General features: G+C 44.8%; 1 protein-coding gene across 1 annotated transcript in view; it reads left to right on the top strand.

Annotated features, from left to right (window-relative positions):
- The first annotated feature begins 1,384 nt into the window (after positions 1-1,384).
- The window catches only part of LOC140409442 (disintegrin and metalloproteinase domain-containing protein 12-like), a 995,079-nt gene continuing 974,866 nt past the window's right edge, over positions 1,385-21,597 (top strand). Inside the window, exon 1 of the mRNA XM_072497875.1 lies at positions 1,385-1,467. Coding sequence (XP_072353976.1) covers positions 1,385-1,467 — 83 coding nt within the window. The remainder of the gene's footprint in view (positions 1,468-21,597) is intronic.

Genomic DNA, 21,597 nt, shown 5'->3' with positions numbered 1-21,597 from the left:
CTTGGAAACCATCTTGTATACATTCCAGGAATACCCTTGTGATATAGATCTCTGACTTCCTGATTTATACCTTGCCCTACATTACCATTATTCCTTGGTGGCCTGTAAATAACTCCCAATGTTTATTGCTCCTTGCCAATTCTTAGCTCCAGCCAAACTGATTCTCCATCTTCATCTTCTGATCCAAGATCCTCTCTCGAAACTACTGATGTTGTCCTTTATTAACAGTGTTAGCAGGCTCTCATGGTAGCATAGTGGTTAGCACTGTGGCTTCACAGCTCCAGGGTCCCAGGTTCGATTCCGGCTTGGGTCGCTGTCTGTGCGGAGTCTGCACATCCTCCCCGTGTGTGCGTGGGTTTCCTCCGGGTGCTCCGGTTTCCTCCTACAGTCCAAAGGCGTGCAGGTTAGGTGGATTGGCCATGATAAATTGCCCTTAGTGTCCAAAACGATTAGGAGAGGTTATTGGGTTAGGGGGATAGGGTGGACGTGAGGGCTTAAATGGGTCGGTGCAGACTCGATGGGCCGAATGGCCTCCTTCTGCACTGTATGTTCTATGTGTTATCCCACCTCCTTTTATTTTTTTTGCCTATCCTTCCTAGATGTTGAAGACCGTTGAATATTCAATTCTTAGCCTTGGCCCACTGTAACTAGGTCTCCGTAACAGGAATTAAATCAGAAATGCTTACTTCTATAGGTGCCATCAGTTCATCTCTCTTGTGAATACTGCATGCATTCAGATTGGGAGTCTCTAATTTTGTTTTGTTTAACATATTTTGACCCTTCTTTGATGATGGATTCTATTTCCGCTGCCTTCCAACTTAGTTTACTAAAACTCTTCCCATTACCTTTTTGCTCTCGGGTCTGATTTGTTTTGCTCCTGAACTGAATACCTTGCTGGGCAATTTCAGGGAGGAGTAAAGAGCCAACCCCATTGCTGTGTGTCCATCACTTGTAGAGCAGCCCAGATGAGGACAGCAAATGTTCTTCTGTAAAAGGGAAACAGTGAACCACAATTGATGATAGTTATCACAACTGAGGTGAGCTTTTAATTACATATTTTAAGATTAGAATTTAAATTCTCCCTCTCTTTCTGTCTCTTTTTTTCTCTCTTGTTCACTCACCCTCTCTTACTCACTTTCCCTCTCCTTGGCCTCAACCTCTCCTTGTCAAACAATACCGAGGGGTTGCCCTTGAGCTGTCAGAGATCCAGTTTTTCTCAAAAGTACAATCCAGGAGCAGATAATTCATTTTGGTCGTTGTCCCAAAAGAAATAGATGGTGAAAGATCGAGGTCTCTACTCTTCAGAGGGATGATTGTCTTGTGAGTAATATGGGGGCTTCAGTCAGTAAATACTATCTAATAATGAGTAATTCTTTATGTCCCAATGCAGAAGAGCTATCCAAACCACATCAGCATGTCAGTGGAGCTAGAGGGAAAGGAATTAATACTGGATCTCAGGAGAAATACGTGAGTAAATCTCAATTTATGAACTGCAGAACAAGGCACTATAACCAATCTGCTGGACTTGTCCTCTGTGAAGGTGGAGTTAGGATCCCGGATGAGAATCCGACAATTTGCAATTTGTAAAATTGTGAAGAAATGTTCCTGCACCACAGGAGTGATAACACTGACCTGTCGGGATATTTTATGTTAAATCAAACTTTAATTTGAACACAGAATTAACCATATTAACAACTGTGAAATATCCATAAAATCCTTAGAGAAAGAGAGGCAGACATAGATAGCTTTGCAGTTAACAGTTACAACAGTCCTTAAGTGAAAGGAGAAACTTTAACTTAATTCTTAAACCTGCCTCTGTATTCCAATTAAGTAAACCAATACAGTTCAAATACCACTCATGATTAAAGTTAACAACCAGGTTTCTACTTGCTTTTCTCTGTGCAGGATCTTTGGAGAGAAAACTTTTCAGGACTAAAATTGAAACACCTCTGTTCAGATTGAAATTCTAGGAAGAACTCACTTTTTAGTCAGCCGTGGCTCTTCACCTTAATTACATCATTTGTACCAAAATGCGTCAGATATTTTCCTGCCTCCTCCCACAAGACATCCCATGACCAGTTTAACCAGGACCAAACACGTGCAAAATCAATGATTGCCTCACTTTATGACTCCTTAGTCACATCTTTAGCAGGCATACTGCCTGTGTGAATTCATCTTAACCCAGTTTTTAATGACATTGCTGCAAAAATATATAAAATATGACAATTTCGTACATTCATCACAATTGGGAGGAAGCAATTTCTATTTCATTCTGTCCAAAAGATTCATATCAGCAAAATATCGAGCAAATTTCACTCTGAGCTATCTGGTAGCTTATCTGGGATTGTTCCCCAGAATGGTAAAGCACATAAGGATTCGATTCAGCCAAGTGTGCATCTGCCGACTCTTTGGTAGAGCTGCCCAATTAATACCACATTCCAGCTTCTTCCCTGTCGATTTATTCCCTTCAAGTAATTATCCAATTCACTTAAAGCCATTTAAGTCTCTCTGTGTCTTATTCTTACACAGCTCAGTGATTTCCCTGCAGATTTGCGTCTTTCCATCTCTCACACTATGGTCAATGTGAATAAAATATCCAGTTATATGATCATTCACTTTTTGCTTCTCAATTCAAAGCAGCTGGATTATGTCCTTCGCCCTTCAGCACTAAATTATTCAATAATCATCGCAGTTATCCCACTTCCCTTTATTCTTCTTTATTTTCTCAGAACGTTATCTTTGTGAATATTAAACACCTGTCTGAGAACCATAGAATTACTACAGTGCAGAATGTAGGATCCGGCCCATCGAGTCTGCACCGACCCTCTGAAAGAGCATCCTACTCAGGTCCACTTTCCCGCCTACCCCCAGAATCCCGCCTAACCTTTGGACACTGAGGGGCAATTTATCATGGCCAATCCACCTAATCTGCACATTTTTGGATTGTGGGAAAGAAACCCACGCAGACACGTGGAGAACGTGCAGACTTCACACAGACAGGGACTCAAAGCAGAATTGAACCCAAGTCCCTGGTACTGTGAGGTAGCAGTGCTAACCACTGGGCCACCGTTCCCCTCTCCAGCTGTCCTCTCTCTGTTTGTGGCATTGATCTGCACCACACATCTGGCACACTGCATTTGTCCTGGGGAGTAAGGGGGCAACACACCATGTGGGGTTATGGTCACACACACACCTGTCTGCCCCCGACAATGGAATCTCCTATGTTGACTGCATAGAACATAGAACATGACAGCGCAGTACAGGCCCTTCGGCCCTCGATGTTGCGCCGACCTGTGAAACCACTCTAAAGCCCATCTACACTCTTCCCTTATCGTCCATATGTCTATCCAATGACCATTTAAATGCCCTTAGTGTTGGCGAGTCCACTACTGTTGCAGGCAGGGCATTCCACACCCTTACCACTCTCTGAGTAAAGACCCTACCTCTGACATCTGTCCTATATCTATCTCCCCTCAATTTAAAGGTATGTCCCCTCGTGCTAGACATCACCATCCGAGGAAAAAGGCTCTCACTGTCCACCCTACCCAATCCTCTGATCATCTTGTATGCTTCAATTAAGTCACCTCTTAACCTTCTTCTCTCTAACGAAAACAGCCTCAAGTCCCTCAGCCTTTCCTCATAAGATCTTCACTCCATACCAGGCAACATTCTGGTAAATCTCCTCTGCACCCTTTCCAATGCTTCCACATCCTTCCTATAATGCGGCGACCAGAATTGCACGCAATACTCCAAATGCGGCCGCACCAGAGTTTTGTACAGCTGCAACATGACCTTAGGGCTCCGAAACTCAATCCCTCTACCAATAAAAGCTAACACACCGTACGCCTTCTTAACAACCCTCTCAACCTGGGTGGCAACTTTCAGGGATCTATGTACATGGACACCAAGATCTCTCTGCTCATCCACACTGCCAAGAATCTTACCATTAGCCCAGTACTCAGTCTTCCTGTTATTCCTTCCAAAATGAATCACCTCACACTTTTCTGCATTAAACTCCATTTGCCACATCTCAGCCCAGTGCTGCAGCTTTTCTATGTCCCTCTGTAACTTGTAACGTCCTTCCGCACTGTCCACAACTCCACTGACTTTAGTGTCATCTGCAAATTTACTCACCCATCCTTCTACGCCCTCCTCCAGGTCATTTATAAAAATGACAAACAGCAGTGGCCCAAAAACAGATCCTTGTGGTACACCACTAGTAACTGGACTCCTGTCTGAACATTTCCCATCAACCACCACCCTTTGTTTTCTTCCAGCTAGCCAATTTCTGATCCAAACTGCTAAATCACCCCGAATCCCCTGCCTCCGTATTTTCTGCAGTAGCCTACCATGGGGAACCTTATCAAACGCTTTACTGAAATCCATATAAACCACATCAACTGCTTTACCCTCATCCACCTGTTTGGTCACCTTCTCACCAGTCGATTTCGGCGGGAAAATCAGCTGGTGAGTCAGTTTCAGCGGGAGCAGTGAGGAAGTGGCTGCTGGGAGGTAAGTCTGTCCTTTAAAAGCACTTGTCTTTGCAGGGGCAGGCCAGTCGATTTCGGCGGGAGTGGAGCTGGCTGGTTAGTCCATTTCAGCAGGAGCTGAGAATTTTTTTTTTTTCAAATTAGTGTTTTAGGCGGGAACAGGAAGTCGACCCGCGGACGTCTGGGAAGACCCTCACCAATAAATTCTGGTGGAGAGGAAACCCTAGACACTACACGTGTAGTGTCTCCCACCCGCCCTCCTCCTCTAACCTAATAATAACACCCATTGGTCTGAGGTAAGTACCATATTTTATTATATTATTATTATTTTGTATAAAAAATTTAATTTAGTTGTTAGCCAGATCTTGGTAGAAAGTTAGAGGAATGGCAGGGAAGGGAGTGCAATGTTCCTCCTGCAGGATGTTTGAGGTGAGGGATGCAGTTAGTGTCCCTGCTGATTTTACCTGCAGGAAGTGCTGCCATCTCCAGCTCCTCCAAGGCCGAGTTAGGGAACTGGAGCTGGAGTTGGAAGAACTTTGGATCATTCGGGAGGCAGAAGGGGTCATAGATAGCAGCTTCAGGGAATTAGTTACACCAAAGATTGGAGATAGGTGGGTAACTGTAAGAGGGACTGGGAAAAAGCAGTCAGTGCAGGGATCCCCTGCGGTCGTTCCCCTGAGAAACAAGTATACCGCTTTGGATACTTGTGGGGGGGACGACTCATCAGGGGTAAGCCATGGGGTACGGGCCTCTGGCATGGAGTCTGTCCCTGTTGCTCAGAAGGAAAGGGGGGAGAGGAGCAGAGCATTAGTAATTGGGGACTCTATAGTCAGAGGCACAGATAGGAGATTTTGTGGGAGCGTGAGAGACTCACGTTTGGTATGTTGCCTCCCAGGTGCCAGGGTACGTGATGTCTCGGATCGTGTTTTCCGGGTCCTTAGGGGAGAGGGGGAGCAGCCCCAAGTCGTGGTCCACATTGGCACTAACGACATAGGTAGGAAAGGGGACAAGGATGTCAGGCAGGCTTTCAGGGAGCTAGGATGGAAGCTCAGAACTAGAACAAACAGAGTTGTTATCTCTGGGTTGTTGCCCATGCCACGTGATAGTGAGATGAGGAATAGGGAGAGAGAGCAATTAAACACGTGGCTACAGGGATGGTGCATGCAGGAGGGATTCAGATTTCTGGATAACTGGGGCTCTTTCTGGGGAAGGTGGGACCTCTACAGACAGGATGGTCTACATCTGAACCTGAGGGGCACAAATATCCTGGGGGGGAGATTTGTTAGTGACCTTTTGGGGGTTTTAAACTAATGCAGCAGGGGCATGGGAACCTGGATTGTAGTTTTAGGGTAAGGGAGAATGAGAGTATAGAGGTCAGGAGCACAGATTTGACGTCGCAGGAGGGGGCCAGTGTTCAGGTAGGTGGTTTGAAGTGTGTCTACTTCAATGCCAGGAGTATACGAAACAAGGTAGGGGAACTGGCAGCATGGATTGGTACCTGGGACTTCGATGTTGTGGCCATTTCGGAGACATGGATAGAGCAGGGACAGGCATGGATGTTGCAGGTTCCGGGGTTTAGGTGTTTTAGTAAGCTCAGAGAAGGAGGCAAAAGAGGGGGAGGTGTGGCGATGCTAGTCAAGAGCAGTATTACGGTGGCGGAGAGGATGCTAGATGGGGACTCTTCTTCCGAGGTAGTATGGGCTGAAGTTAGAAACAGGAAAGGAGAGGTCACCCTTTTGGGAGTTTTTTATAGGCCTCCTAATAGTTCTAGGGATGTAGAGGAAAGGATGGCGAAGATGATTCTGGGTAAGAGCGAAAGTAACAGGGTAGTTATTATGGGAGACTTTAACTTTCCAAATATTGACTGGAAAAGATATAGTTCGAGTACAATAGATGGGTCGTTTTTTGTACAGTGTGTGCAGGAGGGTTTCCTGAAACAATATGTTGACAGGCCAACAAGAGGCGAGGCCACGTTGGATTTGGTTTTGGGTAATGAACCAGGCTAGGTGTTGGATTTGGAGGTAGGAGAGCACTTTGGGGACAGTGACCACAATTCGGTGACGTTTACGTTAATGATGGAAAGGGATAAGTATACCCCGCAGGGCAAGAGTTATAGCTGGGGGAAGGGCAATTATGATGCCATTAGACGTGACTTGGGGGGGATAAGGTGGAGAAGTAGGCTGCAAGTGTTGGGCACACTGGATAAGTGGGGCTTGTTCAAGGATCAGCTACTGCGTGTTCTTGATAAGTATGTACCGGTCAGGCAGGGAGGAAGGCGTCGAGCGAGGGAACCGTGGTTTACCAAGGAAGTGGAATCTCTTGTTAAGAGGAAGAAGGAGGCCTATGTGAAGATGAGGTGTGAAGTTTCAGTTGGGGCGATGGATAGTTACAAAGTAGCGAGGAAGGATCTAAAGAGAGAGCTAAGACGAGCAAGGAGGGGACATGAGAAGTATTTGGCAGGTAGGATCAAGGAAAACCCAAAAGCTTTCTATAGGTATGTCAGGAATAAGTGAATGACTAGGGAAAGAGTAGGACCAGTCAAGGACAGGGATGGGAAATTGTGTGTGGAGTCTGAAGAGATAGGCGAGATACTAAATGAATATTTTTCGTCAGTATTCACTCAGGAAAAAGATAATGTTGTGGAGGAGAATGCTGAGCCGCAGGCTAATAGAATAGATGGCATTGAGGTACGTAGGGAAGAGGTGTTGGCAATTCTGGACAGGCTGAAAATAGATAAGTCCCCGGGACCTGATGGGATTTATCCTAGGATTCTCTGGGAGGCCAGGGAAGAGATTGCTGGACCTTTGGCTTTGATTTTTATGTCATCATTGGCTACAGGAATAGTGCCAGAGGACTGGAGGACAGCAAATGTGGTCCCTTTGTTCAAAAAGGGGAGCAGAGACAACCCCGGCAACTATAGACCGGTGAGCCTCACGTCTGTAGTGGGTAAAGTCTTGGAGGGGATTATAAGAGACAAGATTTATAATCATCTAGATAGGAATAATATGATCAGGGATAGTCAGCATGGCTTTGTGAAGGGTAGGTCATGCCTCACAAACCTTATTGAGTTCTTTGAGAAGGTGACTGAACAGGTAGATGAGGGTAGAGCAGTTGATGTGGTGTATATGGATTTCAGCAAAGCGTTTGATAAGGTTCCCCACGGTAGGCTATTGCAGAAAATACGGAGGCTGGGGATTGAGGGTGATTTAGAGATGTGGATCAGAAATTGGCTCGCTGAAAGAAGACAGAGGGTGGTGGTTGATGGGAAATGTTCAGAATGGAGTACAGTCACAAGTGGAGTACCACAAGGATCTGTTCTGGGGCCGTTGCTGTTTGTCATTTTTATCAATGACCTAGAGGAAGGCGCAGAAGGGTGGGTGAGTAAATTTGCAGACGATACTAAAGTCGGTGGTGTTGTCGATAGTGTGGAAGGATGTAGCAGGTTACAGAGGGATATAGATAAGCTGCAGAGCTGGGCTGAGAGGTGGCAAATGGAGTTTAATGTAGAGAAGTGTGAGGTGATTCACTTTGGAAGGAATAACAGGAATGCGGAATATTTAGCTAATGGTAAAGTTCTTGGAAGTGTGGATGAGCAGAGGGATCTAGGTGTCCATGTACATAGATCCCTGAAAGTTGCCACCCAGGTTGATAGGGTTGTGAAGAAGGCCTATGGAGTGTTGGCCTTTATTGGTAGAGGGATTGAGTTCCGGAGTCAGGAGGTCATGTTGCAGCTGTACAGAACTCTGGTACGGCCGCATTTGGAGTATTGCGTACAGTTCTGGTCACCGCATTATAGGAAGGACGTGGAGGCTTTGGAGCGGGTGCAGAGGAGATTTACCAGGATGTTGCCTGGTATGGAGGGAAAATCTTATGAGGAAAGGCTGATGGCCTTGAGGTTGTTTTCGTTGGAGAGAAGAAGGTTAAGAGGAGACTTAATAGAGGCATACAAAATGATCAGGGGGTTGGATAGGGTGGACAGTGAGAGCCTTCTCCCGCGGATGGATATGGCTGGCACAAGGGGACATAACTTTAAACTGAGGGGTAATAGATATAGGACAGAGGTCAGAGGTAGGTTCTTTACGCAAAGAGTAGTGAGGCCGTGGAATTCCCTACCTGCTACAGTAGTGAACTCGCCAACATTGAGGGCATTTAAAAGTTTATTGGATAAACATATGGATGATAATGGCATAGTGTAGGTTAGATGGCTTTTGTTTCGGTGCAACATCGTTTGTCGAAGGGCCTGTACTGCGCTGTATTGTTCTATGTTCTATGTTCTCAAAGAACTCTATAAGGTTTGTGAGGCACGACCTACCCTTCACAAAACCGTGTTGACTATCTCTAATCAAATTATTCCTTTCCAGATGATTATACATCCTATCTCTGATAAACCTTTGCAACATTTTGCCCACAACAGAAGTAAGGCTCACTAGTCTATAGTTACCGGGGTTGTCTCTAATCCCCTTCTTGAAAAAGGGGACAACATTTGCTATCCTCCAGTCTTCTGGCACTATTCCTGTAGACAAAGATGACTTAACGATCAAGTCCAAAGGCTCAGCAATCTCCTCCCGAGCTTCCCAGAGAATCCTAGGATAAATCCCATCCGGCCCAGGTGACTTATCTATTTTCACATTTTCCAGAATTGCTAACACCTCCTCCTTATGAACCTCAAGCCCTTCTAGTCTAGTAGCCTGAATCTCAGTATTCTCCTTGACAATATTGTCTTTTTCCTGTGTGAATACTGACGAAAAATATTCATTTGGCACCTCTCCTACCTCCTCGCATTCCACGCACAACTTCCCGCTACTGTCCTTGACTGGCCCTACACTTACCCTAGTCATTCTTTTATTCCTGACATATCTATAGATCTACTCTTTACTGTTCCCTGCGCTGCAGACCCTTACCCATTGTTGTGACGGTCTGAATTATACTCCTTCATGGTTTTGCCACTCCAGCTGTCTCTGATGGTGAGTACCAATTTGAGATTTATATACTCCCCCAAAGACTCCTCTTCCTATATTTTTCAGATGGCCACTGTTTGCCGATGATGAGCTCTCACTGCCTGTGTGATGGCCACCTCTTAGAACTATCATCCTCCTTGATGGCCTCCCTGATGTTCCCCAGTGCCAGTTGTCCACAAGCCCAGAAACCATAAGCTCGCACATCAGCATCTGGAGGCCTTTCCAACACAAGTAGCTCCCCAAGATAAATAACATGCCCTGACTATTCCAAAAGGTGGAAGAATTGCAAGCATCAGGTCTCAGCTGCCCATCTGTTAGCTCTTTTAGAAACCGGTTTGTAAGTGATAAGACTATTGAATGTAATTCATTCTTCTAGACTCAGCTATCTCTGCCTCCTGCTTCCTTTCTTGGACAACTTTGTGTTTTTACTCTTTAAAATACCATATAATGATCTCAGCTGATGTTACTACTGGACAAAAAGCCCTGTTCATTTCCACTCTTTGTTTCCTGTCTGCCAATCAGTTTTCTATCCCTCTCAATGCACTATCACTAATCCCATGCACTTTAATTTTACACACTGATCTCTTATGTGGAACTTTGTCAAAAGCCTTCTGAAAGTCCAAATGTACCACATCCACTGGCTCCCCCTCGTCAACACTACTAATTACATCCTCGAAGAATTCCAGTAGATTTGTTAAGCATGATTTCCCCCTTCATAAACCAAATGCTGACTCCGTCAGATGCTGCTACGATTTTCCAAGTGCTCTGGTACAAAATCTTTGATAATAGATTCCAGAATTTTCCGCACGACCGACGCCAGGCTGACTGGTCGATAATTCCCTGTTTTCTCTGTACCTCCCTTTTTAAATAGTGGAGTTACATTTTCTATCCTCCAACCTGCAGGAATTGTTCCAGCATACTGGGAGATGACTAGCATTGCATCCACAATTTCCGTACGTACTCTGGGATGTTGATTATCAGGCCCTGGGGATTTATCAGCCTGATAAAAGAAGGAGGCTGAATGGCCTCAGTCTGCGCTGTAAATTCTATGATAATCTATGATTCAATCCCATCAGTTACCCCAACACCATTTCTCCACTAATATTTATCTTCTTCAGGTTCCCCCCACTCATTGAACCCTTCTTCACTAACATTTCTGGTATCTGATTTGTGTCCTCATTTGTGAAGACAGCTAGCATGCATTTAGTTGCTCGGCCATTTCTTTGTCCCCTATTATACATCCCCTTGTTTCTGACTGTAAGGGACTGAAGGATTTCTGCCACTCGGTTACCAGCAGCACTGTGTGATTACTGGAACTCAGTAGACATTTAAGTTAAAACTTCCCAGGTGCCAATAGGAATTGTTTTATTTGCCTTCTACTGATTACAAGTTGAAAGTCATTTAAAAGGCAATTCGTAGACAATTTGAAGCTTTCAAAGAATCACAGAAATTCTTGCTCAGGCAAACAGCTCGACAATAACTTTTAAAAGTCAAAGTCTGAAAATGAAATATGAATGCAGGGAGACAGTGAATTGAAAGAGAGAGAGGGAGCTAATCTTCAGCTTCAAAACCAACAAAACAAAAACCTAACAAACTACCCACAAAAACCTACCCTACCAATCTACCTAAACCTACCTAAAAAACTAATCTACAACCAAACTCAAAATGGCGGGCCGAAACTTCTTCAGTTACACCCTTTCATATCTGTCCTTAGTCATCTAATCACACCCCAATATAATCCGAATTGGTTTGGGTTAGACTCAAACATTTGGTTTGACGGCAAGCCGTCCATCTTCAATATGTAACATTGCTTCTAATTGTTGTGTATTTGCATATTTGTGTATGTTAAAGAATGCGATATAGTGCTTTATCAAAGCCAGCAAAAACCGGTCTCATGCCGGCCCGGCTGTTGCAAAATGACTTGCAAAATGTAAATCCAAGTCTGTTTCAGCCTAGCAAAGTGAATTATGCTGAATTGTTTTAAAAACTCAAGCAACAATCTAAAACGTTTCAGCCTTATAAGTTATGGAATGTGGTTCAGGCGACTGTAACAATGGAGTCTTCATGTTATCTTATCCGGCAATGTTGTTGCTGTGGGCCTTGTTCTGTCTTTGGACACTGACTTGAAAAATGTATTCAAAGTTGAAAACTGTTATGTTTTGTAAATGTTGACTGGGGCTTAATATTTACACTAAATAGCTATCTTTTACCTATATCAGGTGTATTAGAAATACCTGGTTTCTACAGGGACCTACATTTACCTTCACCAATCCTTTTTCTCTTCACGTATCTGTAGAAACCTTTACAGTCAGTTTCATGTTCCCTGCAAGATTACTCTCAAAGAACAAAGAACAAAGAAATGTACAGTACAGGAACAGGCCCTTCGGCCCTCCAAGCCCGTGCCGACCATACTGCCCGACTAAACTACAATCTTCTACACTTCCTGGGTCCGTATCCTTCTATTCCCATCCTATTCATATATTTGTCAAGATGCCCCTTAAATGTCCCTATCGTCCCTGCCTCCACTACCTCCTCCGGTAGTGAGTTCCAGGCACCCACTACCCTCTGCGTAAAAAACTTGCCTCGTACATCTACTCTAAACCTTGCCCCTCTCACCTTAAACCTATGCCCCCTAGTAATTGACCCCTCTACCCTGGGGAAAAGCCTCTGACTATCCACTCTGTCTATGCCCCTCATAATTTTGTATACCTCTATCAGGTCGCCCCTCAACCTCCTTCGTTCCAGTGAGAACAAACCGAGTTTATTCAATCGCTCCTCATACCTTATGCCCTCCATACCAGGCAACATTCTGGTAAATCTCTTCTGCACCCTCTCTAAAGCCTCCAAATCCTTCTGGTAGTGTGGCGACCAGAATTGAACACTATACTCCAAGTGTGGCCTAACTAAGGTTCTATACAGCTGCAACATGACTTGCCAATTCTTATACTCAATGCCCCGGCCAATGAAGGCAAGCATGCCGTATGCCTTCTTGACTACCTTCTCCACCTGTGTTGCCCCTTTCAATGACCTGTGGACCTGTACTCCTAGATCTCTTTGACTTTCAATACTCTTGAGGGTTCTACCATTCACTGTATATTCCCTACCTGCATTAGACCTTCCAAAATGCATTACCTCACATTTGTCCGGATTAAACTCCATCTGCCATCTCTCCGCCCAAGTCTCCGAACAATCTAAATCCTGCTGTATCCTCTGACAGTCCTCATCGCTATTCGCAATTCCACCAACCTTTGTGTCGTCTGCAAACTTACTAATCAGAGCAGTTACATTTTCCTCCAAATCATTTATATATACTACAAAGAGCAAAGGTCCCAGCACTGATCCCTGTGGAACACCACTGGCCACAGCCCTCCAATTAGAAAAGCATCCCTCCATTGCTACCCTCTGCCTTCTATGGCCTAGCCAGTTCTGTATCCACCTTGCCAGTTCTGAAAATAGAAACTGAAAAGTTTCTCCCGGCCATTTTAGGTTAGGTTTGGTTTTAGTGTTTAGTTTAGTCAGTTTTTGTCCTTTATATGAATACTCTATTTTCCCTTTCTTGATCCATCCCTTGGTCCTTCTTTGCTGAATTCTGAACTGTTCCCAATCCTCAGACCTGTTATTTTTCTTGGCCAATTGATATGGTTCTTCCTTGGATCGAATACAATCTCTAATTTCCCTTGTAAACCATGCATTGGCCACCTGTCCCATTGTACGTTTGTGCCAGGCAGGAATAAACAATCATTACATTTCCCCCCTTGTGCTCCTTGAATGTTTGCCTTTGTCTATCCACTGTCATCCTTTAAAGTAACATTTCCCAATCTATCATAGACAAGTTGCATCGCATTCCAATGTAGGTTCCTTTATTGGGATTCAGGACCTGAGTTCCAAAGTCAACTACTTCACTCTACACCTTGGTGAAAATTCTATCATATTCTGGTTGCCCATCTGTCGAAGCCAGGAATTTCGAATACAACTAGTATAGGTAAAAGATAGCTGTTTAAGCATAAATGTTGAGCCCCAGTTTTAATACCCATTTATACAGCATAATTCACTTATCCTGAAGTCCGTTGTTCTGGCAAATGCATATTTTCAAAGACAGTGTGACATTAAAACAGCACAGTTGCAAAACAATTTGACACTGCTTGTGCTAATTGTCAAGGCCAAGGGCTGAATACACAGCAACATGAAGGCACCATTGTTCAGAATGCAGATAACAGCTGGGTCAGAAAAGCTGATGTTGCACATCGAAGATGGACGGCTTGCCATCAAATCAAATGTGTTTGAGTCTAACCCAAACCAATTAGGATTATATTGGGGTGTGATTAGATGACTTAAGACAGATATGAAAGTGTATAACTGAAAAGTTTCTCCCGGCCATTTTAGGTTAGGTTTGGTTTTAGTGTTTAGTTTAGTCAGTTTTTGTCCTTTATGGTCTCCATTTTAGAGATGTCTTTTGGGGGTTGTCAGTTTAACAGTCTGTGTCAGTGATGTTAGTCCACTTTTGACTTTGAGTTTAGCTGAAGATTAGCTTTCTCTCTCTTTTCATGTTTCATTGCCAGACTTTGACCTTTTAAAAGTTACTTTCGAGCTGTCTGCCTAAGCAAAGAAAGATAATGTCTGTAATTCTCTGAAAGCTTCGAATTGTCTACGAATTGCCTTTTAAATGACTTTCAAATTGTAATCAAGCGACTACAAATAAAACAATTCCTTTTTGGCACCTGAGAAGTTTATACTGCAAATTTCTGCTGAGTTCCAGTATTCGCAAAGTGCTACTGATAACCGAATAGCAGAGATGATATAAATTCCTTCAACAATACACAGTCGAATAATACAAGGAATCGAACAACTTAACACAGTCTACAAATATTACAAATCTTACAACTTGTCGTATTGCGCCAGGACTTGATTCATCAACTAAGCTTCCCCCAAACTTGGCGTAGTTCAACAGGTTAAGATTCTCATAAATTAAAGTTTCCTTTACCATCCCCAAGGAGCCTTGCGCAACTAGATTGCCAATGATTCCGTTATCATCACGAGGTACCTAGTCTAGGATGGCCTGTCCCCCAATTGGTTCCTCAACATATGATCCATAAAACCATCTTGTATACATTGAGGAATTCCTCGTCTACGGTATTGTGGCTCATTTGTTTTGCCTAATCTCTATCCAGATTAAAATCACCCATAATTACAGATGTTCCTTTATTGCGAGCATCTCTAATTTCCTGTTTAATGCTGTTCCTAACATCACCACTGCAGTTTGCGGGTCTACAAACAAAGCCCACTCATGTGTTTTGCCCTTCAGTATCTCTCAGCTTTACCCATACAAATTCCACCTTGTCAGGACTTATATTCTTCCTCACTATTGCGTTACCGTCTGCTTTAACCAGCACTGCCACTTCAAAGCATTTTCCTTTTTGTCAGTCCTCCTTCAATACTGAATACCCCTTTACATTCAGCTCCCATCCCTGGTCACCCTGCAGCCATGTCTCCGCAGTGACCCCAACCACCACTCCAGCTCTAAAACCTGGGCTTCCACGATCTGTAGCTGGAGACATCCCCTGAATACATACTGATCCCAGGGACTGGAAATATTCCTGACTTCCCACATGGAACAAGATGAGCAAACCAAGGGTTTGAGATCTCCTGCTATGACTTTCCCCTTTGAATTAAGCCTTTGGAAGATGCTTGATGTTAAATTAAATCCATCTCTCTGTGCTCCTTCTTTCCTTGTCCTTGTTACTCCCAATTCTAACTCTTACAGTTTAGAAAACACAAAATGGATTTTCAACTGCAAGTGATAAAATTTGTGAAGACTTACCGCCCTTACTCACTGCCCACCAGTCAGCTGTTTCCCTTATAGCCTCATCTGCAGCAGGGCAAGAACAAGCTCGCAAGATTTAAAAGTTACAAAGCAAGGACAAAAAGCAAAGAGCACCTCTTTCCCTCTGCACCCAATTCCCACTCTGTTTCAACTTCCCAAGTTTAAAACTCACTCTGGCTGCACCTCACTCCCGATGTGGTCTCTCCCACTGCCTGTGTGCAAAGCTGACTGTGGAGGCAGTGAATGTTTGTGGTGCCAATCAAGCGGGTTACTTTATTGTGTATGGTGTGAAGTTCCCTGAATTGTGTTGGAGCTGCTGGAGTTTTCCGTCACACTCCTGACTTGTGCCTTGTGGATGGTGGACAGGCTTTGGGGGGGTCAGGAGGTCAATTGCTTGTCGCGTGCTCCTGCAACAATTCAGTTCAGTTTCTGGTCAGTGGGAACCTTTAGGGTGGTGATAATACGGGCAGCACGGTGGCACAGTGGGTTAGCACTGCTGCCTCACGGCGCCGAGGTCCCAGGTTCGATCCTGGCTCTGGGTCACTGTCCGTGTGGAGTTTGCACATTCTCCCCGTGTTTGCGTGGGTTTCGCCCCCACAACCCAAAGATGTGCAGGCTGGGTGGATTGGCCACGCTAAATTGCCCCTTAATTGGAAAAAAATGAATTGGCTACTCGAAATTTTTTTTAAAAAGCATAGTGATAATATGGATGCAGCGATGGTAACGCCATAGAATGTCAAGGGAGAATGCTTTGATTCTCTCCTGTTGGAGATGGTCACTGCCCGGACTTGTGTGTTACATGTCGCTTGTCAACCCAAGTCTGGATATTTGCTAGATCTTCATTCGTTTTGACATGGACTGTTTTGGTATCTGAGGATTTGTGAATGGAGCACTCATCAGCGGACTGCCCCACTTTGGACTGATGGGAAAAAGGGAATTGATGAAGCAATGGAAAATGTCTGGGCCTCGGACACAAGCTTGAGGAACTCCTGAGGTCATGTCCGAGAACTGATTGACTTCCAACCACCACAACTATTTTCCTTTGTGCCAGGTATGACTCCCCTCTGTGGTGGGATTGCCCCCCCCCCCTGATTTCCATTGACTCCAGTTTTGCTGAGGCTCCTTTATGCCAAAGTCAGTGAAATGCTGACTTGATGTCAAGGTCAGCCACTCTCTCCTCACATCAGGGCCGGGATCCTCCGAAATCCCGGCCAAGTGTTGACGCCGGCGTAAACACCCGAGTGGAGCATGCCGGAGCATCCTGGCCCAGGGATTCAGCGGCCCTCAAGGGGCCAGCAGGGCATCGGAGTGCTCCACGCAGCACCGGTGCCGATACGCGGCCCTGCACTGCTGGCACAGGTCCGCGCATACGCGCGCCAGCCGTCAACGTGCTGGCGCAAGCGCATTGTGGCTGTTTCCACGGAGGTGCCGCACAACATGGTGGAGCCCTACAGCGGGCCTGCGCGGAAGGAGGTAGGTCCCCTCCAGATCGCGGGCGCCCGCCGATCGGTATCCCCCGACCGCTGGCCTGGGCGCCATGGAGGCCCCCCCGGAGTCTGATCCCCCCGCCTCAGCACTAGCACGGCCACCACATCCGCGGATCCGAGCTCACGCCGCGTGGTACCAGGTTGGAATCACGGCGGTAGGACTTGGCGGAACTTAGCCGGAATTCGGCTGGTCGACCGCTGAGAATCGCCGCGTGGGCCTCTTTCAGCGCCCCCGACTGGAGCCGTGTCGACTGCGCGAGAGCAATTGGCGCCGATTCTCCGGTTGCTGGAGAATCGCATCCCGGTGTCGGAGCGGTGTGGCGGGAATCTCCCGCGTCACCGTCGGTTCTCTGACCCGGCACAGGTTCGGAGAATTCCCGCCCTGGTCTTCAGCTCTGTTTTTTTATTGGGTTTTCACATCTTAGATTTCACAATTCATATGTTACATATTACAAAACCATGCCAAAAAAAGGAAAATAAAAAAACCAAACAGAAATCAGCACCTATATTTACAGGAAATTGCCTTCCCTTCCTCTGTGGCCGTGACTCCCCTTTCGTCGGCATAACATATGTTACAATCCCCAGTATTGGATTGGATTTGATTTATGGTCACATGTACCAAGGTACTGCCATGGGAATGTCCCTTTAAGAAATGTTTTTGTCTTATCACATGGCTTCAATGATGTCATTGTGTGGGTGGAGCTGGGCTGTAGCTCTGGGAGATGGTTTTATTTTCGCTTTGGGTTTGGAGCTGTTTTTTGGCTCTGAGTTTTTACTTTCGTTTTCACATTTGGCTGCTGTCGACTCAGACAGAGAAGTATTTTGGCCTGTCTCTCTACTTTCAATTTTAAAGAGTTAATACAAAGAAGAAAGCCAATGATTATAGTTACCTACTGTTTTGGTAAAAAGGGGTTTTGGTTTATGGGATCTTGTTATTGAATTAGAACAGTTAAAGGGGAATTTATTAAGGGTAATACATAGATTATAGTAGCTGTGTGGGGGCTGTTGTTTGTACAAAGTTCAAAGAAAAGCACAGCACAGGAACAGGCCCTTCGGCCCTCCAAGCCTGTGCCGACCATGCTGCCTGACTAAACTACAATCTTCTACACTTCCTGGGTCCATATCCCTCTATTCCCATCTTATTCATGTATTTGTCAAGATGCCCCTTAAATGTCACTATCGTCCCTGCTTCCACCACCTCCTCCGGCAGCGAGTTCCAGGCACCCACTACCCTCTGTGTAAAAAACTTGCCTCGTACATCAACTCTAAACCTTGCCCCTCGCACCTTAAACCTATGCCCCCTAGTAATTGACCCCTCTACCCTGGGGAAAAGCCTCTAACTATCCACTCTGTCTATGCCCCTCATAATTTTGTAGACCTCTATCAGGTCGCCCCTCAACCTCCGTCGTTCCAGAGAGAACAAACCGAGTTTATTCAACCTCTCCTCATAGCTAATGCCCTCCATACCAGGCAACATCCTGGTAAATCTCTTCTGCACCCTCTCTAAAGCCTCCACATCCTTCTAGTAGTGTGGCGACCAGAATTGAACACTATACTCCAAGTGTGGCCTAACTAAGGTTCTATGCAGTTGCAACATGACTTGCCAATTTTTATACTCAATGCTCCGGCCAATGAAGGCAAGCATGCCGTATGCCTTCTTGACTTCCTTCTCCACCTGTGTTGCCCCTTTCAGTGACCTGTGGACCTGTACACCTAGATCTCGCTGACTGTCAATACTCTTGAGGGTTTTACCATTTACTGTATATTCCCTACCTGTATTAGACCTTCCAAAATTCATTACCTCACATTTGTCCGGATTAAACTCCATCTGCCATCTCTCCGCCCAAGCCTCCAAACGATCTAAATCCTGCTGTATCCTCTGACAGTCCTCATCGCTATCCGCAATTCCACCAACCTTTGTGTCGTCTGCAAACTTACTAATCAGACCAGTTACATTTTCCTCCAAATCATTTATATATACTACAAAGAGCAAAGGTCCCAGCACTGATCCCTGTGGAACACCACTGGTCACAGCCCTCCAATTAGAAAAGCACCCTTCCATTGCTACTCTCTGCCTTCTATAACCTATGATGTGGAGATGCCGGCGTTGGACTGGGGTGAGCACAGTAAGAAGTCTTACAACACCAGGTTAAAGTCCAACAGGTTTGTTTCGAATCACTAGCTTTCGGAGCACAGCTCCTTCTCTTCATTCACCTGAGGAAGGAGCAGCGCTCCGAAAGCTAGTGATTTGAAACAACCTGTTGGACTTTAACCTGGTGTTGTAAGACTTCGTACTGTTCAATAACCTAGCCAGTTCTGTATCCATCTTGCCAGCTCACCCCTGATCCCGTGTAACTTGACCTTTTGTACCAGTCTGCCATGAGGGAACTTGTGAAAGGCCTTACTGAAGTCCATACAGACAACATCCACTGCCCTACCTGCATTAACCATCTTTGTGACCTCCTCGAAAAACTCTATCAAGTTAGTGAGACACGACCTCCCCTTCACAAAACCGTGCTGCCTCTCACTAATACGTCCATTTGCTTCCAAATGGGAATAGATCCTGTGTCGAAGAATTCTCTCCAGTAATTCCCCTACCACTGACATGAGGCTCACCGGCCTGTAGTTCCCTGGATTATCCTTGCTACCCTTCTTAAACAGAGGAACAACATTGGCTATTCTCCAACCTCCGGGACATCACCTGAAGACAGTGAGGATCCAAAGATTTCTGTCAAGGCCTCAGCAATTTCCTCTCTTGCCTCCTTCAGTATTCTTGGATAGATCCCATCAGGCCCTGGGGACTTATGCACCCAACACCTCGTCTTTTTGGATCTCAATGTGACCCAGGCTATCGACACCCCCTTCTCCAGACTCAACATCTACCAATTCCTTCTCTTTGGTGAATGCTGATGCAAAGTATTCATCTAGTATCTCACCCATTTCCTCTGGCTCCACACATGGATTCCCTCCCCTGTCCTATAGTGGGCAAAGTAGTTGATAAAAATTCTTACTGTGCGTGTTGTTTAAAATGTTAACTACATTTGTTGAATAAGGCTTGTTTTTTTTGATTAAAAGTGCCTAGGAACTGTGGAATAACAGCTGAAAGGCATCTGCTCCTCCTAGCCAAATTCAATAAACAGTTAGAGGTCAGGTGAACTCCATAATATACTTTGGAGTTTTCTAAACCCTGGCCCATAACAAACTGGGGGCTCGTCCGGGATATAAGTCTATCCTGTTGTGATTGGGTTGGCTAAGTGAACTTAAGACAGTGAGGGGTGCACATATTTGTGGTTGCTTTTCAGCTGTTATATTCAAGTTTAAATAGGGAGTGTGTTGTGGACAATGGCTCTTCCAGAGGCTCAGAAGTTTTTGGGAGTGGAGAAGGTCACACACAGCACCTTACAACCAGAGACTAAAAAAAGGCTTTTAGATTTGGCAAAAACATTGCAGTTAACATTGCCTGACCAAATACGAAAAGAAGAGGTCATTGCGGGAGTAGCTGAGCATTTAGAATTGCCTGAGACACAGTCAGAATCAATATAAATGGCAAGAATTCAATTACAAATCAAGCAGCTTGAACATGAAAAAGAATTAAAGCAGCTTGAATACGAAATGGGAGAAAAAGAAAGGATATCCCTAGCAAAACAAAAAGAAAGAGAAAGGGAGGTACAGATCAGGGAGAAAAAAGAAGTAGAGAGAAGAAAGGGAAAAAGAACGATTAGCCCTGGCAGAACAAAAAGTGAGAGAAAGGGAGGTGCAGATCAGGGAAAAAGGAAAAGAGAGAGGAAAACGGAAAAGAGAGAGACTTTGAACTTCAGAAACTGGCCACGAAACGTTAAAGTCAGTTAAAATTGGCAGAGATAAAGAGAAACTACAGTCTGAGGATAATGATGAGGATAGTGAGAAAGAGGGTCACAGTTGAAGGCTTGGTGGGGATCTATTTAAATATGTCCAAGCATTGCTAAGGTTTGATGAGAAGGATGTAGAAGCCATTTTCATTTCATTTCAGAAGGTAGCTGAACAAATTAAATGGCTACAGGACATGTGGGTATTGTTAAGTAATGGGTTAAGAGACATTCCAAATTTTTGCCTCATTTATGTTAAGTATCCAATAATTGACACTGATATGTAAAGGGACTTTAGGTGGCCTTTGTGTCAGGTGATGTGATGTTGGAGTTTTTTTGAAGAGTCTGTTAAAGTAAATTAAAGGTGTTTGTGGAAAAGGAGCAGAACCTTTGACTCTTTGTACAACAGCAGCTAAACGTCTGACAAATGAAAATGAAAATCGCTTATTGTCACAAGTAGGCTTCAAAATGAAGTTACTGTGAAAAGCCCCTAGTCACCACATTCCGGCGCCTGTTCGGGGAGGCTGATACGGGAATTGAACCGTGCTGCTGGCCTGCCTTGGTCTGCTTTCAAAGCCAGCGATTTAGCCCTGTGCTAAACAGCCCCTGTTTATGTGAACATAAAATGGTAACAGAGGGTGGTTGCTGTGCAAATGTGAAGGGTTGAAAGATACAACTTTTCCTGATCAAACCAAGGAGTGAATGAGAAGAAAAAAAAACCAAAGATACGTGGCTGAACCCAGGATAAAGATGGCTGGATATGACTACCTCCCCTTATTTTCTGAAAGGGAATTGTACGACCAATGGAGAAGTGCAGTAGTTATGTGGATTAAGGTAACTGCTTTGGGAAAGAGAAAACAAGGTATGGCATTGGCTCTTTCTCGACCTTATGACAGTAAAATCCGAAACAAAGTGCTTTCTGAGCTGGAATTGGAAGAGTTAGACTCAGAAAAAGGTCTGCAGACTCTATCACGTTATATTGATAAGATTAATAAG

Source organism: Scyliorhinus torazame, chromosome 3, assembly GCF_047496885.1.
Source record: "Scyliorhinus torazame isolate Kashiwa2021f chromosome 3, sScyTor2.1, whole genome shotgun sequence".
NCBI classification, from domain to species: domain Eukaryota; kingdom Metazoa; phylum Chordata; class Chondrichthyes; order Carcharhiniformes; family Scyliorhinidae; genus Scyliorhinus; species Scyliorhinus torazame.
The sequence above is the reverse complement of the archived record's forward strand: the minus strand, read 5'-3'. Positions and strand labels throughout refer to the sequence as shown.